This window comes from Bubalus kerabau, chromosome 15 (assembly GCF_029407905.1).
Source record: "Bubalus kerabau isolate K-KA32 ecotype Philippines breed swamp buffalo chromosome 15, PCC_UOA_SB_1v2, whole genome shotgun sequence".
In the NCBI taxonomy this organism is placed as follows: Eukaryota; Metazoa; Chordata; class Mammalia; order Artiodactyla; family Bovidae; genus Bubalus; species Bubalus kerabau.
In genome coordinates this window covers 52180684-52203157 of record NC_073638.1, presented here as the reverse complement: position 1 = coordinate 52203157, position 22474 = coordinate 52180684, and the positions used below count along the sequence as shown (strand labels likewise).

The 22474-nt window shown below is 42.2% G+C and overlaps 1 protein-coding gene across 6 annotated transcripts in view; it reads right to left on the bottom strand.

The window, feature by feature from the left end:
- RNF121 (ring finger protein 121) overlaps nucleotides 1-22474 on the bottom strand; it is a 79742-nt gene that overhangs the window by 56532 nt on the left and 736 nt on the right. Inside the window, exon 2 of one of the 6 annotated variants that reach the window (XM_055548968.1) lies at nucleotides 22055-22170. The exons of 4 other annotated variants lie outside the window; for them this stretch is intronic. Coding sequence is in view for 1 of the 2 variants with exons in the window: in XM_055548967.1 (XP_055404942.1) it covers nucleotides 22356-22394 (39 nt within the window). In the remaining variant the exon portion in view is untranslated. Of the gene's footprint in view, nucleotides 1-22054; nucleotides 22171-22355; nucleotides 22410-22474 lie in introns of those variants that run through there. One more of the 6 variants, XM_055548967.1, reaches the window with a different exon arrangement.

Below are 22474 nucleotides of genomic sequence, written 5' to 3'. Positions count from 1 at the left end.
TGACTGTTCACATTGGCTCTTAACTCTCTAAGATGGCACAACACCCTTGTTTCCCACATTATTTTCTTAAGTGTCCACACAGCTCTATATATTTTGCTGACAGAACCTCTGAAAAGATAGCTAGACATACATAATACCATATATACAATATCAGGCCTATAAGACCTTTTAGAACTAACATCCATAAAAGATGTCTTTTTCATTACAGGGGACTGGAATGCAAAAGTAGGAAGTCAAGAAATACCTGGAGTAACAGGTAAATTTGGCCTTGGAGTGCAGAATAAAGCAGGGCAAAGCCTAATAGAGTTTTGCCAAGAGAACGCACTGGTCATAGCAAACACCCACTTCCAACAACACAAGAGAAGACTCTACACATGGACATCACCAGATGGTCAACACTGAAATCAGACTGATGATATTCTTTGCAGCCAAAGATGGAGAAGCTCTATACAGTCAGCAAAAACAAGACCAGCAGCTGACTGTGGCTCAGATCATGAACTCCTTATTGCCAAATTCAGACTGAAATTGAAAAAAGTGGGGAAAACCACTAGACCATTCAGGTATGACCTAAATCAAATCCCTTATGACTATACAGTGGAAGTGAGAAATAGATTTAAGGGACTAGATTTGATAGACAGAGTGTCTGATGAACTATGGATGGAGGTTCATGATATTGTACAGGAGACAGGGATCAAGACCATCCCCAAGAAAAAGAAATGCAAAAAAGCAAAATGGCTCTCTGAGGAGGCCTTATAAATAGCTGTGAAAAGAAGAGAAGCAAAAAGCAAAGGAGAAAAGGAAAGGTATACCCATTTGAATGCAGAGTTCTAAAGAATAGCAAGGAGAGATAAGAAAGCCTTCCTCAGCGATCAATGCAAAGAAATAGAGGAAAAAAATAGAATGAGAAAGACCAGAGATCTCTTCAGGAAAATTAGAGATACCAAGGGAACATTTCATGCAAAGATGGGCTCAATAAAGGACAGAAATGGTATGGAGTTGAACAGAAGCAGAAGATATTAAGAAGAGGTGGCAAGAATACACAGAAGAACTGTACAAAAAAGATCTTCACGACCAAGATAATCATGATGGTGTGATCACTGATCTAGAGCCAGACATCCTGGGCTGTGAAGTCAAGTGGGCCTTAGAAAGCATCACTACAAACAAAGCTAGTGGAGGTGATGGAATTCCAGTTGAGCTATTTCAAATCCTGGAAGATGATGCTGTGAAAGTGCTGCACTCACTATGCTAGCAAATTTGGAAAACTCAGCAGTGGCCACAGGACTGGAAAAGATCAGTTTTCTTCCAATCCCAAAGAAAGGCAAAGCCAAAGAATGCTCAAACTACCGCACAACTGCACTCACCTCACATGCTAGTAAAGTAATGCTCAAAATTCTCCAAGCCAGGCTTCAGCAATATGTGAACCGTGAACTTCTAGATGTTCAAGCTGGTTTTAGAAAAGGCAGAGGAACCAGAGATCAAATTGCCAACATCTGCTGGATCATGGAAAAAGCAAGAGAGTTCCAGAAAAACATCTATTTCTGCTTTATTGACTATGCCAATAGTCTTTATTTGACTGTGTGGATCACAATAAACTGTGGGAAATTCTGAAAGAGATGGGAATACCAGACCACCTGACCTGCCTCTTGAGAAACCTGTATGCAGGTCAGGAAGCAACAGTTAGAACTGAACATGGAACAAGAGACTGGTTCCAAATAGGAAAAGGAGTACGTCAAGGCTGTATATTGTCACCCTGTTTATTTAACTTATATGCAGAATACATCATGATAAACACTGGACTGGAAGAAACACAAGCTGGAATCAAGATGGCCAGGAGAAATATCAATAACCTCAGATATGCAGATGACACCACCCTTATGGCAGAAAGTGAAGAACTAAAGAGCCTCTTGATGAAAGCGAAAGAGGAGAGTGAAAAAGTTATCTTAAAGCTCAACATTCAGAAAACTAAGATCATGGCATCCAGTCCCGTCACTTCATGGCAAATAGATGGGGAAACAGTGGAAACAGTGTCGGACTTTATTTTTTTGGGCTCCAAAATCACTGCAGATGGTAACTGCAGCCATGAAATTAAAAGACGCTTGCTCCTTGGAAAGTTATGACCAACCTAGACAGCATATTCAAAAGCAGAGACATTACTTTGTCAACAAAGGTCCGTCTCATCAAGGGCTATGGTTTTTCCAGTAGTCATGTATGGATGTGAGGATTGGACTAAAAAGAAAGCTGAGCACCAAAGAATTGATGCTTTTGAACTGTGGTGTTGGAGAAGACTCTTGAGAGTCCCATGGAGTGCAAAGAGATCCAACCAGTCCATCCTAAAGGAGATCAGCCCTGGGTGTTCATTGGAAGGACTGATGTTGAAGCTGAAACTCCAATACTTTGGCCACTTGATGTGAAGAGCTGACTCATTTGAAAAGACCCTGATGTAGGGAAAGACTGAAAGCAGGAGAAGGGGACGACAGAGGATGAGATGTTTGGATGGCATCACTGACTCAATGGACATGAGTTTGGGGAAACTCCGGGAGTTGGTGACGGACAGGCAGGCCTGTCATGCTGTGGTTCATGGGGTCACAAAGTCGGACACGACTGAGCGACTGAACGAACTGAAAGAATGTATGTAAAGCATACTACAGAGAAAGAAAGCCTCTGAAGCTATCTGTAAAGTTGATACATTTATTCTTTTATTCAACTCTCATTTAAGGGACCTGTGTACTAAATGTGTAGGTTCTGGCTAGTCATGGAGATACAAAGATGAACCAGACATTTTTTCCTGCCCTTGAGAAGACAGATGAAAAACAAAACAATTAGGCTGTTTTAAAAGCATTTACTCAGTAGAGGGAGCACAACTCTTCCATTTTACAAAACACACAAGTGAGGTATAAAGGAGAACATCACTCACTAAAAATGACATTATGGGGGACAGGGACAGGAGTGATGGGGAAAGACTCGCAGACCTTAAGGACGAAATCAGAGTCAAAGCTTTGGGCCTCAAATGGCCAAGCCAATGACTAGCCACAAGGTCATGCGAGGGCCACATTATGACTTTCATGGGCCCTAGGTACTTTCGCCTTTGTGGAACCCTTCCTACGTTAAAAATATATATATTAGGGACATCCCTGGTGGTCCAGTGGTTAAGAATCTGCCTGCCAATGCAGGGGACACAGGTTCAATTCCTGCGCTGTGGAGGTTACACATGCCGAGCGGCAACTAAGTCCATGCATCAAAACTACTGAGCCTGTGTGTGAGACTACTGAAGCCCACACTCTGGAGCCCATGCTCTGCACAAGAAGCCGCTACAGTGCGAAGCCCATGCACTGCAACTAGAGAGCGGTGCCTACTTGCTGCAACTAGAGAAAGCCCGTGCACAGAAATGAAGACCTAGCACAGCCAAAAATAAATAAAAATAAAAATTTTTTTAAGTATTTCAAAATATATTTTATAACTGCATTAATATAAAGATGTACAATCCAAGGTGGATTATATCCATTTTTCTCTTCTGATTAAAAGAAATTAAGACATTTTTATGGGCCACTGGGCACTGTGCCTACTGGGTAAGTCAGCCCTGAATCCTGCTGTCTCTCCACAGCTATGCACCAAGAATTCTCTCCCCGGCTGCCAAGTCACATTGCTCTACCACTTCCAAGATTCTGTCCTCTACTGGGTTTAACTGATCAAGTGGCTAAATCTTATACCATCTAAATCCACAAAAAAAGGTAACCTCATTCTCTACTCATATGAGCACTATAAAGTTACTGGACAGTCATTTGCCAATACTGTGTATTCTATGTTTAAGGAAGGTTTAGATATATTCAAGAATGATCAATCCCAAACAAAGAAACAGACATGTCATGACCTGCAAATGGCAAAGTCCTAGGAAGCATGTGCTTGGCATCTTGGGGACAGCCAAAAAGTATCTGTTCATCTGCTCATTCATTCAAGCACAAGACAATCATAAAACAAGTCTCTTCCCTTATAAAACCATCTAAGGAAGAAGACAGATAATAAATATGCAAGTAAATATATATTTATAGTATGAAATAATTTCTGGTAGCGGTGTTATGAAGAAAAATAAAGCAGAGTGAGAGAAGAAAGAATGAAAAAGTAGGCTATCATGTGGCTACATGTAGACACTCTGTTTTCCCCAAACAGGTTTCCAACAAAAGGAGAACATGGGCAGGCTGGATAGGAAAACTAGTCCATGTGGAATGCCTTATTTCCTTGGCTTTTACGTGGCTCCAGAGCAACAACCACCTTCCTCAGTGATAAGAAAAAGTTGTAAGTCCTCATTTGGCATAGCTATTTACTTGCTATATGTCAACAAACAAGGCACTTCTCTCCACGCCTCAGTTTCCCCAAATATAAAACGAAGAGGTGGGCTTAAGTGATTTTCAAGGTCCATTAAAGGTAAAATACTGTAATAATTCATGCCAAATCTAACTCCAAAGCTTTGGAGTCAGCTATAATACTCCGACTTTCTAGACTGCCACAGTTTCCTTAGTTACCACAGAAGTGAAAGCAAATGCCTCTACTGTGGTGAGATGTGATATAACAGGATGCTACCAAATTAAGTCAATGAAAATTTACCAAGCAACGACCATGCATCAGAAATATCCATCACTTGGAGGATGGCCTCTTGCCCTAGCTTCAAGTACCTGTTAACTGCAAAGGGCCCTAAACTCTGGAACCCCATCCACCAGGGCAACCTGGCACTTGAGAGGTCTCAACTGATCCTTTCAAGTCAGGGACTGAGCAACCATGCAGCTAGAGACATCACTCTTTCACAAAACATTAGAGATGACTAAGTCCAACCTTTGCCCTTGCGGTAGTCACAGTCCAAGGGGTAGAGGGCAGACAGACTATTAAACATAATATGATAAAGATAACCACTGACACATAAACAAAATGCTGTGTAAGCCCAGAGAAAGGAGAGATTAGCTAGTTTCTGAGCCTGTTATGAATACAGCAAAACCATCATGCTAGCTGTCTCTGTCTCTTGGGGAAAGATACCATGGCCTGCTGAGTGATTAGGATAACACATCAAGTCCAAAGTTTCATGGCCTACACATATTTGTAACTCCCACTTTCCTTCTTGTTCACATTCTTCTCTAACTCCTTAGCCCTAGCAAGAATTCAAGGCCAATTAATTAAAGTGCAATTATCTCATTTTTCATACCTCATAAGTCATCTGGGGACCATGAAGACATTGGTCATGCATAGTCAAACCGTGAAGCCTGCCATGGACAGCACACTGGGCAGCGGAGGGAGAGCAGACGCTGGCTGGGATAACTGCTGTGGCTGCTGTCTGCCCACCACTCCACCCCTCCCACTATCACCAGAAAAGCGCATGCTCCAGGCCAGCTAACTGGAAAGCTTTTTAAAACCAACTTTTCAAATTTCTACAGAAGTGGAAGGAATATTTAATGACCTCTCTCACATTCAACAATCATCAAATTTGGGGGCATTTAATGCTCACTTCCTGGGTTCTTCAATTCCTACCTCATAAAATTTCTATTTCTCCAACTGGCTTCCTCTCCACCTGGTCCTCCTCTCTCTCTCCTACCTGCACTCCAGCTTTCCACACACTCTTTACTTTTCTACCCATCCTTAAAGACCAACCCAGATGTCACCTCTTCCAGAAGCCCTTCCGGACCAAAACTATGAAACTCCTAAAGCCCATGTGTCTGGAATATCCACCCACCTATGAAATCTTCCTCCAGATTTTCATTGCCACACTTCGTTGGTCCAGACTTTATCTTGTGCTGTCTCCTAGACGTGCAGTCACTTCCAAGGTGCCCTCTCTGCCAGAACAATTCATAACAGAAGCAGCCACAGTAATCTTTATCAGACACCATCTGACTGCATCAGCCCCCTACTCTGACAACTATGACAATTTTCTACTGCCTTTGGATTAAAGTCCAAAACTCCTTGGTATGACACACAAGGCACTTCATCATCTGGTACAACCAGCTACTTATCTCAACACCGCCTTTCACTCCAGCCTCACTCCATCACCTACCACTCTAACATGCTCCTCCCTTTTCTCCCTCAGTGCTTTGGCTGCTGCGGTCTTCTCTTCCTAGAATTCTTTCCTGACCTTCACTCTCTAGTTCATTTCTATTCCTTAAGATGCAGCTCAAATATCACCTCCTTTGTGACATATTCTCCAACTTTATTCACTCACACCCCCATTCAACAACTGTTAACTGATCATGCTATGCTCTAGACAGGGAATACAATAATAAATAAATAACAGCTCTCACTCTCAATGAGCTTAGAGTCTAGCAGATCTCCTCAGGCAGAGAGTAGTTCCCTTCCTCCTCTGTTCTCCAGAAATTTACAATTTGCACAAATCTCTAAGGTCATATTTATTACATTTAATATAATACTTGTTTCTGAGTCTGTTTTTATCTCTAATCATCTTGAGGTCAAGGATCTTTTACTTTTAAGGCTTTATTAAGGCATAGCATCCATCTCAGGTGCACAATTCACTGACTGTTCATATATTTATAAAGTTGTACAGCCATCTTCTTTTAAATCATTTCCATCACACTATAAAGAAAGCTCAAAGCTCACTGGCCAACTCCCCATTCTTGTCCCTAGACCTGCTGCTGCTGCTGCTGCTAAGTTGCCTCAGTTGTGTCCAAATCTGTGCGACCCCATAGATGGCAGCCCACCAGGCTCTAAGCAACCCCTAATCTACTTTATATCTCTATAGATTTGTCTGTTCTGGATCTTTCATATAAATGAACTCACACAATATGCTGTCTTTACTTACTGGCTTCTTTTATGTAGCATAACAGGTAGCATAATGTTTTTCAAGGATTATCCATGTATCATGATACAGCATGTATCAGTAGTTCACTCCTTTTTTGTAACAGGTAATCTTCTACTATATGGATATACATTTTATGTATCCATTTACCAGTTGATAGACATTTGAGCCATCTACTTTTTGGCTATTATAATACTGCTATGAACATTCGTATGTAAGTTTTTATGGAGACATATGTTTTTATTTCTCAAGTAGATTTCTAGAGTGGAACTACTGGGTCTTTTGGCAACTCTATGCTTAACCTTTTGAGGTACTGCCAAACTGTTCTCCACAGCGGCTGACCATTTACATTGCCACTAGCAGTGCATGAGGAGTCCAATTTTTCTACATCTACAACACCTGTTATTACATCTTTTTGATTATAGCATCATATTGGGCATGAAGTTGTATCGTGGTTTTGATTTGCATTTCTCTGATGGCTAACGATGTTCAACATCTTTTCAAGTGCTTATTGGCCATTTGTGTATTTTCTTTTGAAAAAGGTCTAGTCAGATCATTTTTACTGGATTATTTACCTTTTTCTTATTAACTGGTAAGAGCTCATTACATATCCCAAATATAAATCCCTCATCAGAAATATGGTTTACAAATATTTTCTCCCATTTAGCAATCCAAAGTGGTCTGATAATCATCTGAATCTTACTCACTTTCACATTTCAAAGAACTAGCACATAATCTGATGCACTGCACATGTTCAGTAAATGTTAGGTGGACATTACTGCTTTTAACTGCTTTGAAGGCAAGAATAATGCCTTACTTGTTCAGCATCTCCCTCACATGTCACACCTAGCACTAGACATAAAGCGCATGCTTTGGAAATACACAGAGGCTGAGTAACTCTCACTTGAACAAAACAGTGGGAATGATGTTGCAGAAGAATCCAGAAGAACTGGGAAAGCCACCTGAAACCAAGAGAACTTATTTACATTGGCTACTACCAGTTACCCCTGAGACCGCTGCTGCTCCCTGAGAGTAAGAAGCAATTCTTGCAGTGGCCCACACTAAGTAGTAGTCATCAAAACGTTCCATTACTTAGAAAACCAGCCACCCTCCCTCCATTCCCTCAGCCAGTGAGAGACAGCAAGCACACGACAGCACTAATTGAGACGCTGGCTCTGCTTGAAATGCCCTTTCTTCTCCTTCAGTTCAGTTCAGTTGCTCCGTCGTGTCCGATTCTTTGAGACCCCACGAATCGCAGCACGCCAGGCCTCCCTGTCCATCACCAACTCCCGAAGTTCACTCAAACTCACATCCATCGAGTCAGTGATGCCACCCAGCCATCTCATCCTCTGTCGTCCCCTTCTCCTCCTGCCCCCAATCCCTCCCAGCTTCAGAGTCTTTTCCAATGAGTCAACTCTTCGCATGAGGTGGCCAGAGTACTGGAGTTTCAGCTTGAGCATCATTCCTTCCAAAGAAATCCCAGGGCTGATCTCCTTCAGAATGGACTGGTTGGATCTCCTTGCAATCCAAGGGACTCTCAAGAGTCTTCTCCAACACCACAGTTCAAAAGCATCAATTCTTTGGCGCTCAGCCTTCTTCACAGTCCAATTCTCACATCCATACATGACCACAGGAAAAACCATAGCCTTGACTAGACGGACCTTTGTTGGCAAAGTAATGTCTCTGCTTTTCAATATGCTATCTAGGCTGGTCATAACTTTCCTTCCAAGGAGTAAGCATCTTTTAACTTCATGGCTGCAATCACCATCTGCAGTGATTTTGGAGCCCAGAAAAATAAAGTCTGACACTGTTTCCACTGTTTCCCTATCTATTTCCCATGAAGTGATGGGACCGGATGCCATGATCTTCCTTTTCTGAATGTTGAGCTTTAAGCCAACTTTTTCACTCTCCACTTTCACTTTCATCAAGAGGCTTTTTAGTTCCTCTTTACTTTCTGCCATAAGGGTGGTGTCATCTGCATATCTGAGGTTATTGATATTTCTCCTGGCCATCTTGATTCCAGCTTGTGTTTCTTCCAGTCCAGTGTTTATCATGATGTATTCTGCATATAAGTTAAATAAACAGGGTGACAATATACAGCCTTGACGTACTCCTTTTCCTATTTGGAACCAGTCTGTTGTTCCATGTCCAGTTCTAACTGTTGCTTCCTGACCTGCATACAGGTTTCTCAAGAGGCAGGTCAGGTGGTCTGGTATTCCCATCTCTTTCAGAATTGACCTAAAGAGACAGCCTGGTATCTGGATCACATCAGAGATGCACAGCTGGCAAAGGTGCTCCACCCTTTGTGGGTTTTAAGTTAAAAAGTGCTCCTCCTCTTAAGCACTAGCATGAAGTCCTTCATGATTATCAACAGTCTATAGTAAATACTGAATACTTTCCAAACTTGTAAGCATACAAATAGGACTGAGGGAAGCTTTGGGAAGAAGGAAAAACTGAAGAACATGGTTGGTTCTACCAGAAGGCCTCGATCAGTGGGGCAGGAAATGTCTCTATCATCTCTTCCTTTCTACTATTCAAGCTACAAACATAATCCAAGTCCTTCAACCTCATGCCTTTCTTGCCAGTCACTGTGTCATTCAAGTTCAAAATCTTCTGGTTTCCTAATACTGCCTGTAAGAGAAAGTAAGAACTCCCCAGTAGGCTACATAGTGCCCTCCAAGAATGCACTGAGAGTGAGCTCACGTGACCACACAAGGCCATGACCTGCCCCAGACTGCCTTCCAGTTCCACCCTCCTCTGCTCCTGCACACCTCTGGCATTTAACACGTGCTCCCCTGCACTATACATAATACACCAGGAAGCACACTTTGAAATTAGTTAAATCTGGAAGCACTACTTGCCTGGGTTAAGGTATGTCTTCCCTGCCTCTCTAATCCCTTCTTCATTTCTGTCCCCCGAGTGATCTTTCTAGAATGCAGATCTGATCCACGGCACTCACCTAAGTGCTTAAAGTTCTTCCACAGTTAATCACCCAGTACATATAAAAATCCAAACTCCTCAGCGATCTCACACCCACCTCCGTTTCCAGTCGTGCTTTCTCACCACGCCCCGCCCTCTACTCACGATGCTGCAGTGCCACTAAACCTGACTCGGTGCCCGGCCCTGCTGTCCCCTCCCTCTCACCTCCCACCTTGCTCATGTTGCTCCTTCTGCCCAGAGGCTCTTTCCCTTCTTTTCTTGGCTGATTAACCTCTGGTCATTTTTTCCACACCAGCTGAAATGCCACTGCTCTGGGGAGCCTCTCTTGATCTCTTGCCCCCCATTTTCTGTGCTCACAGAGAGCTCTGTGAGTCTCTGTATCACAGCAGTTGTTACATCTGCTTATTTCACTAACTCTTCCACTGGACTATAAGCAGCCTGATAGCAGGGCCTAGGTCTTCATTATCCTTCACAGCTAAGACAGTGCTGTGATAAATGCTCAGTGCATACTTGATGAATGGATACATAAATAAACAGGATTCTCCCGCCATACACACAGCCTGGCCTAACAAATACCTTTATTACTTCTTTAAGCCGACGACACTGTGACTCAAGTGTCTCACTGACTTGTCTCAGTAACAACTGTGTGGTAGAGACAGGATAAAAAGGCAGCTCTTCAGAGTCTCAGACCAACGTCCAGAACTCTCCTCCCACTCTACATTCATATTTCCAACTGCCTAATTAACACCACCACTTAGATGTTTACACAGGCATCTCAAACTTAGCATAGACAAACACAAGTTTTCTGTATTTCCTTCTCCTCTCCCCGACAAAAATTTCTCCTAGTCTGTCCTGTCAGTACACAGTAACATCAGCCATGGTGTCACCAACTACTCAAGTGAAAGCAAAACAAACTCAAAAAACCTGAAAGTCAAGCTTGATTATTTTCATTCCATTACGTCCCATATCCAATCCACCAGCAAGTCCTGTAGGCTCTACTTTAAAGCATTCTAATTTCATCTCACCATCTCTGCCACCCTACTCACACTCCCCCTCGCCCCCAACTCCAAAACTATCATTTCTCACTCAGCCTCTTAACTGCCCTCCTCGAGTGCTCCCCTACAATCCATTCTCCTCAAAGCAGCCAGAAAGATCTTTTTGAAAAATGCAAATCAGCTCGCCTCACTATTTTAAAAACCATCCAAAATCTTCATTGTACTCTCAATAAAATTCAACACATTCAGCAGCATCTACAGGGTCTTACATATCTGACTCTGCCAAACTCCATGACTTCATACGGTGCTATTTTTCTTTTGCTCACTGTAACTCAGCCCCACTGGTCTTCTTCTTTGGTCCCAAGACATGCGTAACCCGTTGCCACCGATTTGTAGTTGCTTCTCCCTCGACTTGACACAGTATGCTTCCAAATCTTCAGGCTGCTAAGTCTTCTTCACTCAGGTCTCAGTTTAAATATCACCTCCTCAGAGGCATTCCATAAACCTCCCCATTGAAAGTAGCATCTCTCCTTGAGTCATTCTCCATCCTTTTCTCAGCGTACTTAACACCATTTGAAGTTATCCTGCTAGTTACTTACTCATTATCTGTGTTTCCCCTATTAGAAAGTAAACTTCACAAGAGCAAGGACCTTCATTGTCTTGTTCACTGCTGAATTACTGGGACCGAGAAAAATTCCTGACATTCTGAAGTTGCAAGTATTTGAATCAGAATGAATAAATAATATAGATTATATATTTAATAAACGCTTGATGAATGTGTGAGTGAATGAATTAAGGAATGGAATGGAAAAAGCAAAAAATAATAAGTGCACTGTATTTAATATTTTTATGGCTGCTCACTTTTCTCCACCCTGCTTTTGGTTTTGCTCAGATCCCCACAATCTCTTGGACTACTGTGGTACTCCCAACTAATTTCTTCTCCTTTGCCCAAGCTGATCCTTCCAAAAATAACTTCCACCCTTCTACCAGATTTGATCATTCTGAGTCATATATCTGAGTGTGTTGTAAGTTCAAGCCTCTTAGCATGTTGTTAAAAAGGCCTTGCCGACCTTATAACTCATTGCCATCCCCCTACATTTAATCTATATTCCACTAATACAGGAAATCTTACAGTTCCCAGAATATTCTATGTGGAATAGAATAGAATATTCTAACGCTTCTAAGCCTTTGCATATCTTTTCATTTTGCTGGACTACTCTTCCCTTTCTCACAGACTATCTACTGAACTCAATCCTCAAGAATCATCTCAAGCATCCTCTGTTAAGTTTTTAATGATTCCCTCAAGCAGTTAGTCACTCTCTCCTTTGTCACCACAGTACGTAACACACACTTGCACTACACTGCAATCATTTGTTTCCATGTCCGTCTTCCTCTGTGTGACCATTAGCCCCGTGAAAGCAGGAGTTATGTCTTCATGTTTGTGTCCCCAGCACTGTATCTGGCGTATTGAAGCACTCAATAAATGCTGACTGAAGGAAGGAGTGGATGTCTTAATTCCTCAACCTGGCATTTGAAGTCAACCTCATACTGGCTCCAACCTATGTTTCTCCATTTAGTACTTAGTCCTCTCTTACTAAGAGAAGGCAATGGCAACCCACTCCAGTGATCTTGCCTGGAGAATCCCAGGGATGGGGGAGCCTGGTAGGCTGCCGTCTATGGGGTCGCACACAGTCAGACACGACTGAAGAGACTTAGCAGTAGCAGTAGCAGCCTCTCTTACTTGCTGATCCCCGATCACATTTACTTTCTCATATTTACTTAGGACCTTTATTTCTAACGCTCTCTCTCAGTTCAGTTCAGTTTCTCAGTCATGTCCGACTCTTTGCGACCCCATGAACCGCAGCACACCAGGCCTCCCTGTCCATCACCAACTCCTGGAGTTTACTCAAACTCATGGTCATCAAGTTGGTGATGCCATCCAACCATCTCATCCTCTGTCATCCCCTTCTTCTCCTGCCCTCAATCTTTCCCAGCATCAGGGTCTTTTCCAATGAGTCAGCTCTTTGCATCAGGTGGCCAAAGTATTGGAGTTTCAGCTTCAACATCAGTCCTTCCAATGAACACCAGGACTGATCTCCTTTAGGATGGACTGGTTGGATCTCTTTGCAGTCCAAGGGACTCTCAAGAGTCCTCTCCAACACCACAGTTCAAAATCATCAATTCTTAGGCACTCAGCTTTCTTATAGTCCAACTCTCACATCCATACATGACCACAGGAAAAACCATAGCCTTGACTAGACGGACCTTTGTTGGCAAAGTAATGTCTCTGCTTTTTAATATGCTGTCTAGGTTGGTCATAACTTTCCTTCCAAGGAGTAAGCATCTTTTAATTTCATGGCTGCAATCACCATCTGCAGTGATTTTGGAGCCCAGAAAAATAAAGTCAGCCACTGTTTCCCCATCTATTTGCCATGAAGTGATGGGGCTGGATGCCACGATCTTAATTTTCTGAATGTTGAGCTTTAAGCCTCTCATTAATGTTTTAATTAAATTAAATTAAATTAAATTAAGCTTTAATGCTCTCTCTAGTGAAACTTAAATCATCCATTAAGGTCCAGCTCAAGCGTCTCCTTCTCCATGAAGTCTTCCCTAACCATTTTGATAAGAAGAGATTTACTTCCCCTACAGCACTTTGTTTTTTCTACTGATGAGGTATTTAGAATGTCTGATTTTATAATTACAGCCTTCCCAATTGAACTACACGTGCTACTTTTCTAACTGAATGATGAAAGCTCTTTGAAGGCATGAAATACGAATTAGTATATTTCTTCTCAACTTAAGTACCTAACACAGTGCATTGCACAAAGCAAGCAGGTATCACTAAATGTTTTATTAGTGGAGAAAAATATGTTTAATAGTATGCTTAGAGATAATAAGCCTCCAGTCCTTCACATATATGTGCTTTTACCTTGGTATAAATTAGTCTCCTGATCATATGATAAACATTATTCTTGCTTTAAGAATGAGCCCAACGTCATATCCTCTCTGAAGTCTTCCCTAACTCTCCCAAATACACTTTCACACTTTGCCATGTACCTGTGGTACCTGTACATGACTTCACACTACACTGGTCATTATCACTTAGGGGGTCCCTCTCCCTACTAGACCATGAACTCTTGAAGCACAGAGTCTCTTTAAACATTTATGGGGTTCTTTTTTGGTTGTTTTTTCTTTTTGGCCACAACGTGCAGCATGCAGGATCTTAGTTCTTTGACCAAGGATCGAACCCGTGCCCCCTGCAGTGGAAGAGTGGAGTCTTTACCACTGGACTGCCAAGGAAGTCCCTCTTTAATCATTTATGAATTCCCAACACAAAATAAAGTATCTGGCAAAATTAAATGCTCAATAAATATACAGTGAATTTTGAAAACAGTAAATTAATGTTATAGAGTATACCAGCAATAGAGATCATGGCATCCCATGGCTGGGTTCAAATCCCAGTTCTACTTACAAGCTATCCACCCCTGAATAAGTTACTTGGCAATGCCTCAGCTTTTACTCATCTGGAAAGTGAAGACAATAATAGCATTAAAAGAGAATTAAAACAGCTAATGCATGTAAAATGCTTGGTGTAATGCCTGCCATGCAGCATGCACTGAAAAAGTTAGCTATTGTTTGTTATCATTAGAAAGAGAGCTAAAAGACAGGAAGCTTAATGACAGGCTCAGCAAGAGGGTGGGCTCAGTCCTATGGGAAAATGGGGAATAGAACGCCACTGGAGCCGTCCTCAGTAACAGACACACTCAGTTACTGAGAACATCCTACTGGGAAGGGGGAAGGAGGGCAGAGAGAACAGACCACGACAGGGCTATGCTCTCTGCCTCCAGCTTCCCCTTTCCCCACTGGTTCTCCCTAGTTGCTCAGGGCCAAAAGCCCCATGGCCACAACTCAGCATCCTCTTGGGATAGCTGCACTTTAGAGGGAACTAATGAGTTTATGTTTACCGACAGATTTTCCTCTGAGGAGCAGAGAGATAAATGACTTCAAGAAGGGAAAACACAAAGAAATAAAATAGAGAAGAGGAATGACACTGGGTGGATTATCCTGGGTTGACTTCCACAGAGTAAGCTTTTAGGCCAATAGCCCCAGGTGAACTGAACCTAATTAACCCCAAGTGGAGTGAACCTAAATTCGTCAGAGGATTCTCTAGCAGGGCATGTGCCTCCATCATGGGTCAAAGATGCAAAGAAGTAGGATCTAGGAAAAGAGGACTAAAAAGATGAAGCTACAGAAATAAGAATTCTAGCCCAATCTGAAGAATACTGCAACAGAAGAAATCAAAGAAGGAAGAGGCTGACCAAAGAATGATAAACTCCCTTTCACTGTTACTTAGTCGAGCTAAGTTGTGTTCAACTCTTTTGCGACCCCACAGACTGTAGCCCACCAGGCTCCTCTGTCCATGGGATTTCCTAGGCAAGAATACTGAAGTGGGTAGCCATTTCCTCCTCCAGATGATCTTCTCCACGCAGGTCTCCTGCATTGGCAGGTGGATTCTTTGTGTTTAAACACAGACTAGGTGACCACTTGCGGGGAGTGTTTGACATGGGTAAATGGATTAGATTTAAGATCCTTCAATAAGCATTTGAATATCTACGATAACTATTGTGAAAGATTAGGTGCTGGGAACACAGAGGTGAAAAATAATATGGTCTGTCCCCTCAGTAAGTTCACTGCTCACTGGGGGAAACAAACAATGCAACACAGTAAGTGCTGGCAGACGTCTGCCCAGGGCACTGTGGGCAAAAATCAGGTCCTCAAGATTCTGTGCTTATGACTCACTGCTGAGCAGTAATATGGCATTAATTAAAATTGGAAAAGCAGTTTATAAGCAAATAGTACTGTCAGGAGCTATTGTATTACTGCCCGGCCAGAACAGACAGTATGTCAGTTAATCTTTGCAATTTAGTCAACACTTCCTTAAACCTGAGTAGAATCCACATCTACAAACATTCTCATTTATTCAACAAATATAATCAATGTCTGCTATTGCCAAGCACTGGGTAAGGCAGAGGAATGCAGAGATGAGAAAGACAGTTCCTGCATTCAAAAAATTAGAACATTCCTCTTCATCTTTTCTTATTCTCTCTCCAACCTTCCCTTATTGACCAGCATGTGTATGTGCTCATCATGCCTGATTATTTGTGACCCATGGACCCGCCAGGCTCCTCTGTCCATGGAATCTTCCAGGCAAGAATACTGGAGTGGGTTGCCATTTCCTGCTCCAGGGGATCTTCCAGACCCAGGGATCAAACCCATATCCCTTGCATCTTCCGCATCTCCCTCATGGGCAGGCAGATTCTTTACCATTGTACTGCCTGGGAAGCTCTTTATTGACCAGAAGACACTTTAAATTCCTTCTGGAAGTAGATGAGTTATTAAGTAACAGGTTAATTGCAAAAAGAAAGAGTGAGCTGGGGGGGGGGGGGGGAGGGCAGTGGGAGGTTTGTAATGGGAAACCAAATGGGAAAAACTGTAGACATGTAGACAGGGTGTCTGCCGGAGTATGAGACTCTGACTGCACAGAAAGTCAAAGGTTACGGTATTGGAGGTTATATGGAGGCCTTTTTGTCTACAACTTTCCTATCACCATTTTTTCTACTCTTATCCTAAGATTATGAGCACAGATTATTAATAATAATTACACCTTCATTCGGTCATTCTCTACCATTTACCAAGTACCCAACAGGAATTACAGGACTCACAAAGCAAAGTAAAATACTTTCAAAGCTGCAGGAGACCTCTAGAAGTCATGTGGTCCAAACCTATCATTTCAAAGATGAAGAATTAAGGTGTGGAATCTCTCATAAGCTCTTATCTTCAACCATTTATTGAGTCATACTCTATGCCAGGCACCAAGGATATAAGGATGCATAGGAAAACAGCAACTGACTTAATTTTCTTGGGCTTCAAAATCACTGCAGATGGTGACTGCAGCCATGAAATCAAAAGATGCTTGCTCTTTGGAAGAAAAGCTATGACAAAGCTAGACAGTATACTAAAAAGCAGAGACATCACTTTGCCAACAAAGGTCCATACAGTCAAAACTATGGTTTTTCCAGTAGTCATGTATGGATGTGAAAGTTGAACCATTAAGAAGGCTGGGCACCAAAGAATTGACGCTTTTGAACTGTGGTGCTAGAGAAAACTCTTGAGAGTCTCTTGTACGGCAAGAAGATCAGTCAATCGTAAAGGAAATCAACTCTGAATATACACTGCAAGGACTGATGCTGAAGTTCCAAATACTTAAGCCACCTGATGCCAAGAGCCGACTCATTGGAAAAGGCTCTAATGCTGGGAAAGATTGAAGGCAAGAGGAGAAGCAGACAACAGAAAAGGAGATGGTTGGATGGCATCACCAACTCAATGGAGATGAGTCTGAGCAAACTCCAGGAGATGGTGAAGAACGGGGGAAGCCTGGAGTGCCGCAGACCATGGAATTGCAGAGTCGGACACAAAAAAGCAAAAAGCACTTTCAAAGAGAACTCAGTCTCAAAGAGTGTGATCACAAGTCAAATCATCTAGGTAAATGAAGTCCCACACTTACACAGTAGAAATGTCCAGCATAGGACAGCATGGGAAGTTATAGTACTCTTACTGCCCACAGTGGTTAAGAGCACAGATGCTGGAGTCATCTTGGATTTGAACCCTACCTCTGTCACTTACCATCTGTCCAAATTAGGCAAGTTACTTAAATCTCTGTGTCTCAGTTTCCACATCTGTAGAATGGATATAGCCATAATAATATCTATCTTGTAAAGTTGTGGTATGAAATTAGATAATGCATAGAAAACACTTGGCACAGGAACTGGCACATAGTAAGTACTGTATCATTTTGCCTTCAGCACTCTCCCGCTGAGCCCTGGCCTTAGAATCCTTCTGGACACAGTCTCCTAAGCATCTATTATCATCTGGCTGTCTCTGAGATAAAACAAAATCTGCTATTCCTAGTCTAAAACCTAGGTCTATCATTTATAACTAGTTTTTTTTTTTTTTTTGCACACTACATTACGCTACTACTCATTTTAAAATGATTAGTCTTTAAAAAGTCTTTAAAAAAAAATCTGAAGATACACGGTCAGATGGCCAAGATTAAACTTCAGTCACACATGCCTCAATCCTTCAACAAGCTCTTGACTTTCCCTAGAGAAGAAAATCCCTGGAAACAAGGAGCATTTATCAAATGTCTACAGGGAGAAACCCATGGGAGGGAAAACAAAAAACAAAACAAACAGTCCAAGATTGCTACTTTGAAAAAGCAACAGATGGGAATATCTACAGTCTGCCTGAGAAAAGAAGATATGATACAGATTGCCACTTCCTCCTTGATGTACCTATGGCACCTACTCCACTGACACAGCACCTGTGACACAAATTTGTACTTATCACTCTCCACCCAGGCTAGTCTGTGACCTCCTTGAAGGCAGTTATCACACATTATCCATCATGATATGATCAAGCATAGCACAGTACCTGGAACAATTAATCGAAAAGTTTGATGAATTGATAAATGAACACAGAGAAAAACCATGAAAGACAAGGAAAAAAGGTATTAGTGTAGATCAGACTAGTTCTATAAGACAAGAGCACCTTGGGCTTGGACCTTAAATACACATAGGATTTGGAAAGACATAGGGAGAAAGGGAAGGTACTCCAGGCAGACAGGACAGCACAAACAAAGGCCTGGCAGGAATCAGAAACATGGTTCACTGGACCTGAGAGCTTTAGTCACGATTTAGTTCAACGGTTCAATTCTCATAGGGATGCTGTAAACATTCAATTTAAAAAAAAAAAAGCACATACTACTAAGGAGAGGAGTGTATTACCACTATTCAAAAATAATAATTGTTGAACACTGTTTGGTGCCTGCTTTATGCCAGGCCCCACACCGAGTGAAGGGACTGTGACCATGAGCAAGATAGACCTGGACTCAGCTCTTGGGCAGCCAACAGTCTAGTGGGGAAGACACAAACAGTTAAAATAATGCTTGGTAGAGGTGGGCTAGAGGAAGTACAGGGAGGCTGAAGGAACATAAAATAGGGTCACCCAATCAGTGGACAGTAAGAGAAAGCTCCCTGGCTTTTAAAGTGTGGTTTGAGACACTTAACGGGTTCTGAGTCCCTTCTAAGTCTACGAGTCTTCAAAGTGAGACTTTTTTTTTTAAATAAAGGGTTTCATGACTAAGGTTTAAAAACCACCAATCTAATCCAATCTTTTCTCTTAACAAGAATAAATCAGGGCCCAGAAGAGGTAAATGACACACTAAAGGCAACAATAAGTTAGCTGTAGGCTGCTTTGAACTTGAGCTGGAAGCTACTCACTGATCTGCATGATATCATATCATTTTGGCAGATGAACAACTACTGGGAGCAGACACATCCAGAATTCACAGGAACTATCCAGGCAGGCAGGCTGGATTAGTTGGATGCTGAAGTGCTTTTTTAGCTTAGGTCCCAAGCCAGGTCTCCATGCCAAGATGGTGCCTCCAATTCCTCTAATGGCTGGCCCACTACCCCTTCACGAAGGAACTCACAGGCTCCAGGAGTAAGTCAGCTTCCAGGCCTCCAAGCTGGTACCCATGCTTTATCCTCCCCAACACGCTCAAGCACCCTATGGTGTTTAGCAAGTGAAAGAACTTAGCCAGTCATCACAGCCTGTGTAATACCTAGCCTGAGCTGGCTAGACCCAGAGCTCATCTCCCTAACTGCCACTGGGCCGGTCACTCCCCATGACCAGGGAGGGGCTCAGCAGAATCACATTATTGGTAAACTAAAGGATCTGTATAGAAAAACCAATATTCTTTTAGTTACCCCCACTCTGAACCTCTCAGGAATGAAATGCTGCTTTACAGATTTGTGATGGGTCCTTTGTACATTAAGAAAGGGGTAGTTTACTTTGGTAAGATGAGCCTGGCTTGAGAATGGAACCTAGGTGCTCAGCATAGCACGGTGGTGTAAAACTTAGTTCTGCACAGCAGAGGCAGACTCCAGTTGGAATCTGCACTTCCCCATCATGAACTGTTGGAATCCTAGGAATGCCACTTAGCCTCTCTTGCCTCAGTCTCCTCATTTACAAAATGCAGTAAACACCAACTAATTCACAGGGTTGCTGTTAATAATAAATGAGATAATGCAGGCTTTAAACAGGAGCTGGTTTATGATAAGGGCTCAATAAACAGTGGTCTTTACTAGTAGCTCTTTTCCTAAGCCCTCTTTTCTATTCAGGAGAAGCAGTAAGTGAAACCTAAACTACCTTAACTACTATAGATATTATACAGAGTGAAGTAAGCCAGAAAGAAAAACACCAATACAGTATACTAATGCATATATATGGAATTTAGAAAGATGGTAACAATAACCCTGTGTACGAGACAGCAAAAGAGACACTGATGTATAGAACAGTCTTATGGACTCTGTGGGAGAGGGAGAGGGTGGGGAGATTTGGGAGAATGGCATTGAAACATGTAAAATATCATGTATGAAACGAGTTGCCAGTCCAGGTTCGATGCATGATATTGGATGCTTGGGGCTGGTGCACTGGGACGACCCAGAGGGATGGAATGGGGAGGGAGGAGGGAGGAGGGTTCAGGATGGGGAACACATGTATACCTGTGGCGGATTCATTTTGATATTTGGCAAAACTAATACAATTATGTACAGTTTAAAAAAAAAAAAAAGAACCATGGGATTCAAGGAAAAAAAAAAAAACTACTATAGAAAGTAATAATGAAAAAGAAAAAAGGAAAGGAAAAGAATATGAATAAACTAATGGCTGCTATTCCAGACTGCTTATGCTAAGGACATCTGATACTGGAAAACAGATCAGATATCCTAAAGAAATCAGAGCATGCAGTCTTTCCAAAGAAGTGGCATCTTAGCTAGGTTATCCATTACTTTTTTATAATCTGAGCTTCACAGTAGTTTCTCTACCAAGTAGAAAGTGTTAAAGGAGAGCAACTCTGATACTACATGCTTCTTTGTAAACCTAACCTTTCATTCTTCAGCTTCAACCCATCTCCATCATAAAGACTTCAATGACTCTCAGCAGATTTGAGTGCTTGTCTCTAGCGCCCCACTGAATCTGTTACACCCTTCCATTATAAAAAGTATCTAGTATTGCAGCGGGCCATTTGCATGTCTTTTCTCTACATTACAAATTGGTAAAGATCCTGTCTTACTCATCTTTGAATTCCCAGTGCGTAATACATGGAAGATTCCCATAATTACAAATTAAAGGATGGATTTCACCTTCTGTTTCACTAGTTAAGGATGCTAAAAAACAGCTGGGGAAGCTTTAGTAGAAACTCACTCACAAACTAAGGTCAGCCAGACCATACCCCTGCCTCTCCCCCTCCTTATTTGAGCTTGAAGGGAAAACTGTTCCTGCTTCCCAGAGTTACTTTCTTAAACACACAAGGAAAAGGACAGAACCAGTCCACACAGAATTTCCAGACAGCAGATTATATTATTTCTTAGTAAATGAAACAAGGAACAGAAGTTTCTGGGATGAATGCTAGTGCTTCATATAAAGTTGACTTCTAGGCATGACACTCTGGAAGTATAATTATGATACTAGAAGCACTTAGGTTTTTAAAACAATAAGGAAGATAAGCAAAAATCAAAAATACCTAACTTCAAAACTTTATTTTCTGCTTTGCCAAAACGTTTGCTCTTTATCTCAATGAACCCTGGTATATGTAACTGATATCAGCTCCCCCCACCCCGCCCCCGCTCAAAGGAGGCCATGATTAACAAAGCATGTATAATAACCTAAACACATTGTTTACTTTTACAAGGCACTTTCAAATACATCTCACTGAACTACAGGAAAGCATAATCACAGAAACTTAAAGCTGAAAGGGGCTTGGAAGTCATTTCCACAATTACCCCACTTCACCAACCAAGTGGTATCCAAACATTCCTAGTCTTTAGTGACTGAAAGATATGGGTCTAAAACGGTTCTTTAAAAATCTCTCCCTGCTCTGACCACTTGTTAGTTTCTCAGTCTCCTCTCCCCATCTTAATGTTCCCAATCAGGTAAACCCAAACCTCCAAGTCATCCCACCAACAAACAACAAGCTTTGCTTCTCAAGTCCACTTCTACTCCTTTTCTCTGGGCCTCATCCCCAATCCCCACCCAGCCAAGGCCTCTAAGAAGCTGATCCCTCAGAGATCCCACTGGTTCCATCCCTGACAATCAAACCCCTTTCTCCTATTCCTCCCTGCTGTCCATATGCTGTCATGGGCAAGACCACTGGCACCCCTAGCCATGAATGTACCTTTGGCCTGGGAATCTTTTCCCTTTCCTTTCTCACCTTCTCTCTCTGCTTCTCAGCGCTGTCCCTTCATTCCCTTCAAACTCAATGTCTCCTTCCTCCTAGTGATTTCCTTCAAGGACCACTGGTCACTGAATACACCCGTTGTTAAATGCCTGTTACGTAGGTAAAAGAGACATACACCCTCAACAGCTCACTCTCAAAAAACTCGTAAGTCTAATAGGAAAGAGGGAAAGGGTGAAAGAGAGGTAATCGCTGATTCGTTAAGACTCGACTCCTCTGAGAAGCCTTCCCTACCCCAAACTGAACTGGTCCCCTCTTCTCGGTGCCACCGTCATACCTCCGATGAAAAGACTTCTTGTGCGTATCCTACCACCATACCTTGGGTTCTTCTATGGGAAGGTCCCTAGCACCTACCCCTGAGCTTCGCTCAAAGGTGATACTGAAACGTTTAAGTGA